The 15,205-nt window shown below is 38.4% G+C and overlaps 1 protein-coding gene across 8 annotated transcripts in view; it reads left to right on the forward strand.

Annotated features, from left to right (window-relative positions):
• LOC311628978 (ligand-dependent nuclear receptor corepressor-like protein) overlaps nucleotides 1–14,843 on the forward strand; it is a 111,392-nt gene extending 96,549 nt beyond the window's left edge. For 4 of the 8 annotated variants that reach the window (XM_084896656.1, XM_084896657.1, XM_084896649.1 and 1 more), the window contains 2 exons: nucleotides 6,932–6,958; nucleotides 12,935–13,052. In XM_084896656.1, the coding sequence (XP_084752782.1) occupies nucleotides 6,932–6,957 (26 nt within the window). In that variant the 3' untranslated portion in view covers nucleotide 6,958; nucleotides 12,935–13,052. Of the gene's footprint in view, nucleotides 1–6,931; nucleotides 6,959–10,864; nucleotides 10,925–12,934 lie in introns of all 8 variants that reach the window. The other 4 variants (XM_084896655.1, XM_084896650.1, XM_084896654.1 and 1 more) reach the window with 3 other exon arrangements.
• Nucleotides 14,844–15,205: the final 362 nt, after the last annotated feature.

Here is a 15,205-nt window from a genome sequence, read left to right on the forward strand (position 1 = left end):
TTGTGTTATGTAAAAAAAAAAAAAAAAAAAAAAAAAATTAGTATCAGAGCAAGACTTGTTTTTACATTTTAAAAATTACTAGTACTATTTTCCTGTTCTGCTTAAAGTTTTATTTATCTTTTACTGATAACTTTCCTTCTTTATTTTTTAACATTCTTTTTTTTAATCAATCAAGGACATTTTTGTAAAGTTGTATTTGAAACAATATTATATTTGTCTAATTTTTAAATGTTTCTTGAGGTTATTTTTTTTCTCATACTTGGTATTTCATATTTCTTTTGGAAATGACACAAATTCATTATTTTATATGTGTTCTTATTTTCATAGAATAATTAGTGAGTGGAAACTTGAGAGACTTTTAACAATAGGGTTTTCTAGAAAGATTCTAGTTCAGTGTATATAATGTAGTATAGAATATTTCTATTGATGGAAAGTTTTGCTTCTACCATGAATGAATGTCTTATTCTTGTACATTTCAAACTTAACTGTTCAGATATAGTTTAATACATAGGAGTTTTAAGATTTATACTTTAATACATTTGTATTGCTATATATCTGTAATTATGGAAAGGAGGAAGAAGAAATACAATTCCATTCTATTCTTAGTTCAACAAATATTTAATGAATGCCTACAGTATGCCCTAAGGCCTGTAGAAGGTTCAAAAAATTCTCTTTCTACTTAGTAGATAAACAAGACCTACATCATTTATTTATCCAACAAATACAGTGTATTTTATGTTTTAAGAGGGATAGTATATGTTTTACTTTATTTTTTTTTTAATTTTGTAAGTTTTTATTTTTTTATTAATATATGTTTTAATGGTTAAAGTCTTAAAGCCATGGTTTGTGCTTTCATGGACTTCATCATCTCTTGGGGGACAGTGAATAGGCAACTCCAGTGGAAAAATGAGTGCTATGATCGCAGGGGGAAGTGAATTGTAGGAGCACATGGGAGGGAAATTGAACCCATGTTTGGAGAATTGGGCACGGATTCCTATATGGTTACATCTTAGCTGAGATTGGAAGGGTGCGGAAAGAAGTTGGGAGAGTATTTCAGCAGAGCAAATTGCATGTGGAAAATCAGGGTGACAAAAAGAAGGCTTGTTAGGAACACTAAGTAATTTTGTCCAAATAGCTGAGTCATAAAATAGGACTTAAGGATGGGACAAGGGGTGAATAGGGAAATGACAAAAGATAAAGCTACCTAGGGAAGCTTTGCCCAAATTGTACATTCGTGAAAAAAAAAAAATGGTTTGAGCCCTAATAGTGACATTAATGGAGAAGAATAGATATATTTGAGAGAAAGTTCTGTAAAGTAGAATCAATGCATCTTAGAGAGTAAAGGAATTAAAGGATGACATCCAGGTTTTTGGCTTAAGTATCTGGGCAAATGGTAGTAATATGCATGGGGGTATAAGAACACTATACCTCAGGGTATTAGGTTTTAGACATAAGGAATTTGAGGTATTCAGTGAAATATCCAAGAAAAGATGTTTAGGAAGCTATTAGTTAATATGGCCTTTTTGCTCAGGAGAATGGAATGAGCTAGAGATAAAGATTTGATATTAGCAAGTCATTGAAGCCATAAGAGTGGGAGAGATCATTCATGTGAAGTGGGAAGAACCTAGCATCTCAGAGCCCTAAAATATGGAGAAAAGATGTGTACAATTGGAGACTGATGGTATTAGTCAGGAGGTGAAAGGGAGCCAGGGGAGGGTGGTGAAAAGGTAATGTGTCACAACAGTGGAAAAAATAGTGTGAACTGTTGATAACAGATCAATTATAGTTGGTTTGGGAGAGAGCAGTTTTGGTGGGCTAACAGAGCAAGGAACCTAATGACTAAATATGTGCAGAAAGAAGAAATGAAGGAAATTAGCACAGAAAACTATAAGTGGCTATGATTGGAGAGGAGATAGCAAGGTAATGAAAGGGAAGCCCTGGGACACACACAACAGGGGGGTGAGGGCATGAGTGGAGGGTAGGGGAACAATGGGGCTATATAAGGACCCATATAATACCTTAATAAAGAAAATATACATTTTTTTAAAAAGAAAGAGAAGCCAAGACCGGTTTGGCTCAGTGGATAGAGCGTCAGCCTGCAGACTGAAGGGTCCCGGGTTCGATTCCGGTCAAGGGCATGTATCTTGGTTGCGGGCACATCCCCAGTAGGTGGTGTGCAAGAGGCAGCTGATCGATGATTCTCTCTCATCGATGTTTCTAACTCTCTATCCCTCTCTCTTCCTCTCTGTAAAAAATTAATAAATTATATTTTTTTTAAAAAAAAAGAAAAGGGAAGCCTGTTTAAGGCAGGTTTTTTAAAAAATGTTAGATGCTAATAGGAAGATCAGTGGAAAATTAAAGGTTGAAGATACAAAAATGAGATGGCAAGCAGTGAAAGTTGGGGTGAAGCCCCTGAGTTGATTAGATATTATGAGACATCATTAGCAAGATTAGCCTTGGCCATAAGGGTCACTTCTTTCCTAAAACATAAGAAGAGTGGGATATATATCAGGACACAAATCACTTTGTAAATTCACTAGAGGCACGGTGCACGAATTTGTACACCAGTGGGGTCCCTCAGCTTGGCTGGCAAGATCAGGCCAAAACTGGCTCTCCAACACCCCCCAAGGGGTCCCAGATTGTGAGGGCACAGGCCAGGCCGAGGGACCCTGCCAGTGCACGATCGGGGCTGGGGAGGGACCACGCGAGGGCTCCAGGGCATGTCCAGCCCAGTCTTACCTAGTCCCGATTGGGGCTGATCAGGCCTGGCCAGCCGGAGGGGGAGACACGGAAAGTTGGCTACCTGAGGAGGGACCATGGGAGGGCTCCAAGGCATGTCTGGCCCATCTCACTCAGTCCCAATTGGCCAGACCCCAGCAGCAAGCTAACCTATAGGTTGGAGCATCTGCCCCCCAGTGGTCAGTGCACATCATAACATCTGGTTGACCAGTCAACTGTCTGCTACCCCATAGTGGTCAGTGCACATCATAGCGAGCAGTTCGGCAACATTAGCATATTACTCTTTGATTGGTTGAATGGACAACCGGACGACCAGACACTTAGCATATTAGGCTTTTATTATATAGAATAGGCAAAATGTTGAGGTTATTAGAGTCTGTTTTATATGAATCAAGAGTTCTATGGTGAATGTTGATAATGTGGATAAGATTAAAAATACTGTCTCAAGAAATAACAGGATTGAACAGTTTTGTGATTTTATCTCTGCAGCCAGCGTGTAAGCATGGAGAAAGATGGGCCCTTAGGTTTTGTAGTTATTGGGATCACCAAGTGGTTATAATAGAAGGACAAAGAGATCAAGCCAAGAATTCATTCAGAATAATGAGAAACTATATAATCAAGATATAATTCTACAGAATCTTTTTGAATAGTATAGATTTGAGGGGTACCACAAAATGGGAAATGTGAAGGGCTAGTTACAAGACATTATTTTTGAGGTGATAATGGAGTATGACTATTGGAAATAATAATGTCGGCTTTTTAAATATCAATTATTTTCTTTTGAGTTCCCAAAGCAAAAGTGTTGCCTTTTCCTAATTGATACATATGTGGATATACATAAACTGACTTTGGACACCTTTAAGGAAATTTTAAAACTAGAATAACCTAATGTGGACTTGAAGCTACTAAATTCATGGTTCTCATTCTAAAATGTTGAATTTTCCCATAAAAGTTCAGAATTCAAGGTGACACTTTGAATTGCATTCTGAGATGACTGAAAAACGTTCAGTTTGTCAGCTTCTTCTGTTTTGTCATTTATCCTTAAAAATGACTGAGTATACATTTTTCTTTTCAAATGTTGGTTTTCATATAGGTATATAACTGGTAGGTGATTTTAATTAACAGTATAGTATTCTTCAACAAGCTGAAACCCAGACTAATGAACCATACATCCTCTGGTCTTGCTTTTGAACATTTTACCACATTTTTTTAATCCTTAAGATTTTCTTTTAAATTTGTGTGATTGAGGCAACCCTTGACACAGAATTTTCTTAAACATTTTTAATACAATTTAAAGTTCAGTGTTTCTTCATGTGCCATTATTCAACATCATTATTTTCGTTTAATGGAAAAACTATGAAGCTAGAATAGATGGTTTTCTAAATCTCTTTTTGATCAGAAAATACAGTTCTGATCAAAATGGCTCACAATCACCCTAATCTAGTTGGCTCCACAAGCATTTCAAAGGTGTATTTCAAGAAATACTAGTTCCCAAAGGTGTTCTGTGTGCAAAGAATCCCATGGTATAACAACACTGAGCATGCTCTGTTCTCTTTCCCGTGCTTCTCAAATCACAGTGAGTGCCCCATTAGCTTGTTAGACTATATTCTCCAACCTTTATGTTTATGACAACTTTTTATATCCTATTGCGGAACAAAACTGGAAAATGTTGCTCTACATAGTTTGCTACTAGGGTTTCCAGAAAGAATGCAATGACTATAAAAATGTAATTTAGTTTACAAACTAGATTTATTCTTGTATATAAATTAAATCATCAAAATTGTCTCCTCAACTCAATTAATCCACAATTTTAATTTGGTCAGAACTAGATGAAAGGAAGATAGATATTTTAATGTAAGACTTAGTAAATTCATTAGCATTCATTTTTATATGGGTTTCATATTACCACTTTGCTAATGGCCAGTGCCTTAGGTGAAACTATTTAAAGTTTTATAATGAAATCAGGAATTTTTAAGAAGTTATTCTCTTTACAATTTAATTTTGTCTCTATTGACATTTCCATAGGAACTGAGTGAAGAATTTTAGGTCTGGAAAGGCCTCTGATTTTTACCATAATACTTATTAAACTACTAGAGGCCCAGTACACAAATTCATGCATGGGTGGAGTCCCTCAGCCTGGACGGCAATCAGGCCATCTTGGCCAGACCCCATAGGGGCCGATCGGGGCTGGCCCGGGGGGGGGGGGGGGGGGGGGGAGGATCTACAGGAAGTTAGCTGGCTGCGGGAGATTGGCTATGGGAGTGACCAAAAGGAGGCAACTCCTGCATTGAGTGTCTCCCCCTGGTGGTCAGTGCACATCATAGTGTCAGTCCAGCAGTTGTAACGATCACTTAGATTTTTATATATAGATTAGAGGCCATGTGCACAAAATTCGTGCATGGGGGAGGGAGGCATCCCTCAGCTCACCTGCACCCTGTCCAATCTGGGACCCCTCGAGGGATGTCCAGCTGCCCTTTAGGCCTGATCCCACCACCGGGATCGGGCCTAAACAGGCAGTTGGACATCCCTCTCACAATTCAGGACTGCTGGCTCTCAACCACTCTTCCTGATTGCCCTTAACCATTTCTGCCTGCCAGCCTGACCACCCCCTAACCATTCCCCTGCCAGCCTGATTGTTGCCTAACTGCTCTTCTGCCAGCCTGTTTGCCCCTAACTGCCTTCCCCTGCAGGCTTGATCACCCCCAACTGCCCTCCCTTGCAGGCCTGGTCCTTCCCAACTGCCCTCCCCTGCTGGCCATCTTCTGGTGGCCACCTTGTGTCCACATGGGGGCAGGATCTTTGTGTGAAGTGATGGTCAATCTGCATATTACTCTTATTAGATAGGATAGAAGCCTGGTGTATGGGTGGGAGGCAGCTGGTTTGCCCTGAAGGGTGTACTGGATCATTGGGGGGGAGGGGGGGGATGGCCTGGGAAAGGGGCCTGTGGTGGTTTGCAGGCTGGCCACACCCCCTAGCGACCCAAGTGGAGGCTCTGGTATCTGGGATTTACTTATATTCTACAATTGAAACTTCTTAGCCATAAGCGGAGGCCAAGGCAGGTCAGGGCTGCAGAAGCTTGGCTTCCTCCATCACCTGGGGAAACCCTAGCCTCCTGCTCTCTCCAGCTCCATGGCTGCCGCCATTTTTGTTGGGTTTTATTTATCTTCTATAATTGAAACTTTGTAGCCTGGAGTGGAGGCCTGGGCCTGCTAGAGTGTGCAGAAAGCTTGGCTTCCTCCATTGCTGGGGAAACCCAAGCCTCCCTCCTGCTCTCTCCATGGCCACAGCCATCTTGGTTGAGTCAATTTGCATACTCACTCCTGATTGGCTGGTGGGCTTGGTTTGTGGGTGTAATGGAATGATGGTTCATTTGCCTTTACTCTTATTAGGATAAATCAGCTACTTTGAGAATCTCGTGTCTTGGTGTTTTTTCTAATCTTCTTGAATATTTTATATCCCATTACTTTGTCAACCATCATTGAGTTTTTTTAGGATATCCTGCTTCACTAATTACCCAATGTCTTTAATGGAAAACCATTCCCTTTAATCAGCAAACATTTCACATTGTTTTTACTGTGGCAACATAAAAATTAAGTATAAATTGAAGAAAGATAATTTGGCTGATTTTCCATACAAGTGTTGTATGGAGTATAAAATTATTTTTAAAGATAATATTAATTCCCTAAATCGGAAGGCTAGCCCATGGTGCACTTGTAACTGAAGCTCTGTTGGAGCACCACCGTGCCCTTTCATGGACATGTCTTCTGTTGCTGGTGTTGTGCCACAGTAGCTGAGTTGAGTAGTTGCAACAAAGATCAACTACTAAATTGATATTTTAACCTAAATATCAACTACTATTAATATTTTACCTAAAACCTAAAATATTCACCTGGCCCTTTGCAGGAAAAGTGTGCTCACCCCTTATTCATATCAATATAATTTTTATATGGAGTGGCTAGAAAAGCATTGGATTTTTTTTTTTTAGTAAATTAATATTATATCCAGTTCATACCCAACACCATCCACTCCCTCCCATTGTCCATTCCTTCCTCCCATACAATGCAGTGTATTTCTGACAGGTGTTGGTGTCTTCTCTCTGTGGGATAGACTTGTCTTCATCCAGCAGAGTGATGCTGGGGGAGCCATGAGTGCCAGTTTTATTGTTTTGTAAATCTTTATTCTCTCCCTGCAGCCTCCAGTCCTGCTTTGTCTATATGAGGTAAGTTCAAGGGTCATCCTTCTTTTCCTTAACAAGGCCTTACACCTGTTGGAAAGAGATTGATCTTGGTGCTTCATACCTTATATTCCTTCCCCAATTGTTCTCTTCTCTCCTTTTCTTCCCTTCCTCCCCTTCCCTACATTTTTTTCATTTCATCACATAGGAATTCAAAAATCTTAGTTCAGCTCTACTGGCTATCATCTTTTACATTGTATGCTGGATTTTTTTTTTTTTTCAATGCCTTCCATGTATTTGGGCTCTATTCTGGGCATCATTAACTTTTGAGAAACATTTTTACTCTTTCAAATGTTGCTTTTGAGCATTCCTAGAGCCAAAATAGCCTTTAATCTAGTACAGTTTTTCTCAACTAGTGATGATTTTGCCCTGCAGAGGATATTTGGCAATGTATGGAAACTTTTTTATTGCCACACCTAAAGGGTGTATGGCAGATACAAAGAATACTAAATCTAAATTTCTGGAGGTGAAAATACAAATGTATGAAATGAAAAGTACCCTGGAATTTATCAACAGCAGATTAGACAATGCCCGTATATTAGAAGGTCTTTCCATTCTTGTTGGTGGGAACATAGATCATGTCTAATCCTATACGGTCTCTGTCTAGGGATTTTCTGTCTGGTCCTTTTCAGTAGTCTTTTTCAAAGCCTTGGGAAATAATCATGCACTGATCGGTATCTACAGAAGCCAGGGAATCCTACACAGATCTCTGGAGCTCTCTCTGTGCAGCTCTCTCCTGTACGCTGCCCCACAAAATCTAGCTGATATGGACTCCCTCACCTCCAAAGTTTGTCTTCTCATTTCAGGAAGATTTCCAAGCTAAGCTATTGTGGGTTCCTCTCCCTACACTGGGGCCTGGAAACTCGCCAGGCAGTAGCCAGGGGAAATTCAGCACTTAAATCCTTCGCATCCCTTCTTTCAGGTATCACTGTCATCTTGCAATTTCTGTCACCCAGTCTTAAAAAAGACAAAAAAAGAAAAAGTGTTTTCTATCAGTTCTTCTTCGTGGCTGGAAGCCCCAGATTTTATTTATTTATTTATTTATTTATTTAGTAAATATGTATCCAGTTTCTATATGCAGGTGCTGAAGATATATGACCAGCAAGAATCTTTACTTTCACCAAGTTTGTATTTTAGTGGGAAGAAAAAATAAAATAAAAACACGAGACAGTGGTAAATTGTGGTAGTGAAATTAGAAGGTACAAGGAATTTCTTGGGGGAGCTAGCTATTTAGGTTGATTGCTCAGGAAAATGCTTTCGGAAGAAGTATTGCATAGCTGCAGTAGAGTGGAGACATCTAGGATATCATTGCTGACTGAAACTGATTAGGAGGAGAACCCCTAAGAGATGATAGGATAAGAAAAAAAAAAGGCCTGGGAGTCAGCCTTGAGAAATTCAAACATATGAGCAGGACATGCAGGAGAAAGAAGAGGCAGAGGAGAGCCGATAATTGTGTTTTGTCTCAAAAGAAAAAAGAAATGTTTTAAGAAAGAGGATGTCTTATTCTGCTTGGGATGCCATAAAAAAAATAATAGTAAATTATTTAATAAACCCGTGGATTGTATAGCAAGCAGCAGAAATTTAATTTCTCACAGTTTGGGAGGCTAGAAAACCCAAGATCAAGGTCTGGAGGGTTCTGTTTCTAGTAAGAGCACTCATCCTGGCTTGCAGATGGCCACCTTTCTGTTCTTTGGTGTCTCCTCTACTTAGAGACACACCAAGACCATCAGATTAGTGACCCGCCCTCTGACCTCAGTTCACCTTATGTACCTCCTAAAGACCCTGTATTGTTTCATATAGGGAGCTAGGGCTTCAACATATAAACACAGTTAAGTCTATAGTAGAAGAAGTAGTCAACTGTGTTTAATGTTTTTAGGAAGGCCAAAAAGTTGAAAATTAAACATCAGACCTTAGACATCACTGGTGACTTTATTAAGTGCTATTTCTATGGAGTGAAAGACCTAGAAGCCAGATTGGAGTGGGTTAGGAATAAAAGAGAAGAAAATGGTGATAGCAAAAGTATAGAGTAAACTATCAAAGTAACCTAACTCCAGAATTTGAAGTTAAAATGGATGAGTTCAAATTCAATGGTTTTAGTTACTTTAGAGTAGCTATTGCAATTTCAAATCCCAACACAGAATTTAGTTTCTCCCTCCCATACAGCTGACTTCTTTCTGCCTTTGAAAAGATGTTTTTGAAACCGAATCTAAATGGTAGACCTCAAAAATATCAGTTTATGCCTTAACACTTTCTGTGCTTTGAGAAATTGAAAGATATGACTAGCAGCTCCTTATTTAGTTAAATATGAGGAAACTTCATGCTCTAAATATATAGCTCTCCTAGATAGTTATTACTATAGCCCTTTGGGATACCTTTCTGTCTAAATTCTACAGATCTGATACTTATCATATTTTAAGTATTATATAAATGGGTATTGACTTGGAGAATCATGACAAAATTACAACCCAAGAGTTAGTATGCAAGGTACAATCATAGATCATAGGCCCTGAAGACTTTTACTTTATGTTATGTGACCTGGATAAGTCATCTTACATCTTTGAGCTTCAATGTGTTGTTAGAATTGAATGAGGTAATGTAAAAAGGACTTTTAGCATAGTGCCAGACATATAACAACTGCTCCATAATTATTTTCAGACCTTAATCACTAAATTTTATTTGTTTCCTACAGTTGCTAGCTTGCATTAAAGTGTGTTGTCTGTATGACAGAAATGAACCATAACATTTTTCCAGTAATAAAGCAAGTTTAAGTTATTAGTGCTGGATTTTTATAACATTATTTTTGTTAGAATTACCAGTAACCATTAAGTTACAGATCACAACTGTATTTCTATGATCCACAAAAAATTTTCATCTCATACTTTGCAAATGCATATTTATATATGTAAAAGCCTAAGCAACAGTCTGTTGGCTCTGCTGCACAATGAACACTAGGGGGCAGATGCTCCAACCAGTAGCTATGACATGCACTGACCACCAGGGGGCAGACACTCAATGCAGGAGCTGCTGAGCGGTGACTTGGCAGCAGTTTCCAGGTGATGCACCTGGAACCAGAAAAGAGGGAGCCCGATTCCAGGGTACGTCACCCAAGAACCGCCCTCTCGCAATCTGGGACCCCTTCGGGGGATGTTGGAGAGCCAGTTTTGGCCAGGCAGAGAGATCCCATCAGTGCATGAATCCATGCACCGGGCCTTAGTATTCAATAAGCTTCCATTCAAATAGTATAGAAGCTGTCATTTAGGGTATTAAAGCCCTGAAATATTAAAAACTAGAGGCCCAGTGCATGAAAACTCATGCATTGGAGGGGGGTCCCTCAGCCTGGCCTGCCCCTCTCATAGTCCGGGAGACCTCAGGGGCAAGAGGCAAGATGGTTATCAGGGGAAGGTGACACTCCCATCACACCTCTGCTGCTGCCTCTGCCGACAGTGCAAGCCTTGGGCCGGCCCTGGTTACGTGAGCCTTGGGCAGCTGCCATTTGAGGCTTGCCTGTGCCTCAGGCTGGCCCTTGGACAGCTGGGGGCTGATGGGACTGGGGAATTCTGGAGGTAGGTGTTTGGACCAGGCAGGCTCAGCCTAGCTGCACGCCTGCCACCCCAGCAGGGCTGAGGGGACTGGGCACCACCATCTTGTGGCTATGGGTTCTGACATCTTTGAGGGTGGGCCAGTCAATTAGCATATTCCCTCCTTATTGGCTGTGGGTGCCACCATTTTCCCTCTGTATTATAGGATAGATGTGGAGATAATCATTTCAGCACCCCTTGCCTTGTTCAGTTTTCACCTACCGTCTAGTTTACAGCAAGAGCCTCTCTTTCAGCTTCTTCCTCCTTTCACCAAAATATGCAGTGTTAACTAACCCTTTGCATTTCTCTATAGCTCTGTGTGGTTTTTAGAGCATGTTAATGGGCTCTCATTAGATCATCAGGAATATAGAAGGTAAGCAAGGCAGTTGTCATTTTTTTCTTACAGATGAGGAAAATTAAACTGAAGGGGACTAAGGTTACTTGTTCAAGGTCAATAAGGCTGATTATTATTAGTGTCAGAATTAGAATCTAAGTCTTTACATTCTTTCCCCTAAATCTTTACTCTCAAGAATGCTACTGTGTACACTATTGCTGAGCTTTTGATAGATACACTTTTAAGTGTATATTGGTTAATTATACATGTCAATCTGTATTTGTACCAACATTGTTTTTGTTTTGTTTTTTCCTATGCATTTGTAGTTTTGTGCCTCCTTGGAGCTTGTGTGCCCAAATTTAGACTATAGTCACTAGGAAAGTTTTCTTTAAAAAACTGTCTTTAGAGTATTACAAGAATCATGTGGTTATTTTATTAAAGTATTCTTCTGTAATGAATACATCTTTGTCAATCAATTAACTTACGGAAAACAAGTTTTTTATGACCATGATTTGTTGGATACTTGATGTACTTATCTACCACAATTAATATAATTGTGTTTTCATGGCCTGCCTTAGAGTTTCTCAAAGAAGTGTTTATCAGATTGGTTTTGTAAACACAAAAACTGAAGACTAGAACCCTTGGAGGAAAGGAAAACATTACTGCTTTATCTGAGCTTTGCCAACTTGAAAAGTAAAAGAATTTGAGATCCATGCAGACACACCAGTCTAATAGTAACCAATATAAATATTATCAAAAATCAGTTAAAATTTCTAACATAAATGAAAATGTTTTGGATCTCTGATTTGTCACATATCAGGCCATGATTTACCTTAAATAATACTCATTTTTATAATTTATCATGAGGATAAGTATACTAACCTGGCTTGTTTTGACTTAAGTTATTTTCTATTTGTTTTTATTTTGTTGTTAAGAATATTACAGATGTCCCCCATTTTCTCCCTTTTCTCCCCCTCCGCCAGGCTCTCATCCCACCTCTGACTTTCACCAACACTGATTTACTATTTTTAAATGAATAATCTTTTAAGTTAGTTTATAGTTTATTTCATATACATAGAAATCATATTTTTACTGGAACTGGGACTGTTTGCCTGGGGAAAACTCAGAACACAGTGGCTGTTAAATTATGGTATAACAGGTTAATCTCTGGCTTACTACTGAATGGCAAATGAGACATTTTGTTGAGGATGCAAGGATTAGGAAATTCTACTGAAGTCTGAATGCTGCTGCCATTTACCAACTCCAAGTCACTTAATTCTAGTTACACTATTCATTTTCCTCTTTACTAATGGGATCATAGACCTGTGTGGTTACATAAAGCTTAGGAAATATCAACTGAGCTAATGTATAGCGAGCTGTTAGTTTATAAGTAATGGTCACATCTGAAGATGTGAACTGACTCCCGTTAAGACTCAGGATTACATGTGCATAGCATGTCGAGTGGACACTCAAGTTTCTGAGTCTAAAGCTTCTCATCAGAGTTAATAGGCAGGCATAAGGGCAAGAGCAGGGATTGTAGTCCAGTTCCAGCCTGGTTACTATAACCTCAGCATATTTGTATGTAAGTCTCCTCCACTTTTTATCATTTATCATGAGGATAAATATACTAACCTGGCTTGTTATGAAATTTAGATGAGATAATACATGTGAATGTGCCTTAGTAGGCATCCAACAAAGGTTAATTCCTTCTTGTCTCAGAGTGGCTCTGATTCTTGGTAGGCTGAAGGACAAATTAAAAGGGATGAACGCTGCCAAGTGCAGTTCTGAGATATACTGATGAAATCTGTAAATGCAGTAGAGCTTTTTTATCCAGTGGTAGCTGAGTGACCAACTTCTCAAGTACCTGGCTTATTGTTCGGTAAGGAGGCAGGAGTTATTAAAAAAAAAAAAAAAATACTTTCAGGATAATACACGCTCTATCCACTCTAATGTTTAGAGGTCCCAATAATAAAACTAATTTTTTTTTTACAAGGTAGTTAATTTCTTTGAAGTAAAACTGAAATGCTTTACACTTTTTTTTTTTTCCAGCATGCTACAAATGAAAAATGAGAAACTGAATTTGTCTGATGGGAATACAGCAAGTAGCCCTTTGAGTCCCATTAAGATGTGCCTTAATCATCCCACTGAATGGAATCTGAATTTGACAGCATCTCTAGCAAGCTGTACAGTTCAAAACCAAAATCTCACAAGTGAAGAGAAATAGATTGCAGTTCTTCTTGCACTATCCTTATTTTGTACGTCAATATTCTTTCTGCTGAACAATAAGCATTTACCAATTGATCTTGAAATACTTCTAGTCCTGTGATTTGTCTTTATATCAGCATTAATCACTTTGATTATATTCTTTGTATGTTTTTTACATGTTTTACATCAGACCATTGTGGAATTTTGCAGTACGATGGATTTTGATGTTTTTCTCTCTAATGGTATTTTGTGAAATTTGTATGCCCTACGTTTAAATACATAGTTGCCCTCAATTTTATTTCTGTGCACAAAGTTTTAATATATGACATACTGCGTGATTTGGAAGTGTAAAGATTTGTGATGATGACCTGACCCGTGAACAGTTTTAAGCTGGTGGATACCAACTACCTCGAATTGGTGAAAGGCAAAGGTATCTCTTAGAAGTATATCATTTTCAAAGTTATAGAGAGAAAAATAGATCAGTTTATCAAGTAGCATGTTTCCATTCATAGAATTTGAGCTGATCAGTTTTCTTTCTCTGTATTTTTAAACCTTTCAAGTCTGTGAGCTCAATAGCACAATTGCATGTTTACTCTTCAGCAAACTTGTGCCTCTTACAGACAATACTATTTGCTTTCTGTAAATTACCAGTTTTGAAAGAAAAATGGTAAATGGATTTACATCTACTGATTTTATTGTATTGTAGCCATTTATTTTACAGTGTAAAGGGATTTTTTTTTTTTTTAAATCAGGATATTCCTTACCTTTAACTCTAATAGTGCAAAAGCATAGCTTCAGCAATGGCTTATGTGATCGTGTCTAAAACTTGAACAGTAAGAATACTAAAGGTTTGGTGCTTAATTTGTTTTTCCCAGCCAGATAAAGAAAGCTTTGATATGGTGGCCCATGTAAGTATGGTAGGCTCTTTGGATAGCCTGGCTATGAGGTAAATGGAATTTTGTTTTGTGGACATTTTAAGTCCTTATTTCAACCTACTCCATCCCGCCCCTCCCCAAACAAAAATTTTTTTAAAGGGATTTAACAAAGAAGAATTAAAGAATTTGAAGCACAGAAAAAGACAGATCCAACAGAATGGAACTCACCTATTTTTCATTGTTTATATCATCACCATATCTGCCTTTTCTTTTTGTTTAATAAGCATTCTGTGTAACTTTCAGGCTCCTTTTATATTTTTGAGTTTTATAAAGTGCATTTATATGTATGTAATATAGCAATTTGGTTCTAAAAAGCACAATAATCTTTAGCTCCATCTTAGAACATCACTAAATAAATGGCCTCTGTTAAATAAAGCACAATTAATAAAACAGATCCAAAGTTAGGGCATTTCTATTCTGAATAAAGAGAGAAGGCAATTATCAGATGGATAAGAAAAGGTTGTGTTGGGTATTGCCCGAGGAAAGGGGACTGGTTTCATAATGCACGTTTCATAAGTAAGGCAAATGCCAATTCCAGAAAATAAGTGAAGTTGATAATGAAAAAACAGTGCCATAAATTAGTATATAGAAGACTTCCTGTCACATTATTTTCCCACTAGTATTTTTATCCACCATAAGAATTTTATTATGCCAAAAAAAATAGAAAGCAAGTCCATGATTAATATGTACATGTGAACATCAGCCCAGACCAGGGAACAGCATTTTAGGGGGGAAAACTACCCATTCAGATAGCATATCAAAAATGTTTTTAATATAAGAAATGTAAAACAAAATCAAAATGAGAACTGTTGAACTTGGACACTGAGTACTCTGGTTCATTATACTGGTCTGCTCTGAAAGTGACTTGCCCTTGGGGTGTTGTTTTTTAAATGTGTTTTGAGATTGGAAATGTGTTCATTTGTGTTTGATCGCCCATATGCTTCTCAAATGCAAACTACTAGCTAGTTACACTTAAAAGTTGCCCACAATGCCATGCATTAAGCATAGAGTTCCTAGGCATCATCTGGAAAGCCAGTTTAAAAACCAGGTTCCTGGGCCCACTTCCGATTCGGATGCAGTCCCTGTGACTGATGCAGATGGCTTGTGGAGCACACTGACAGACTTGTCCTGATGCTTTCCTACAGGCCAAAGTCATGTGGAACCACTTTGGCAGAAAGTC

The sequence above is a fragment of the Pipistrellus hanaki genome (genome assembly GCF_964339955.1).
Source record: "Pipistrellus hanaki genome assembly, chromosome: 1".
Classification (NCBI taxonomy): Eukaryota; Metazoa; Chordata; class Mammalia; order Chiroptera; family Vespertilionidae; genus Pipistrellus; species Pipistrellus hanaki.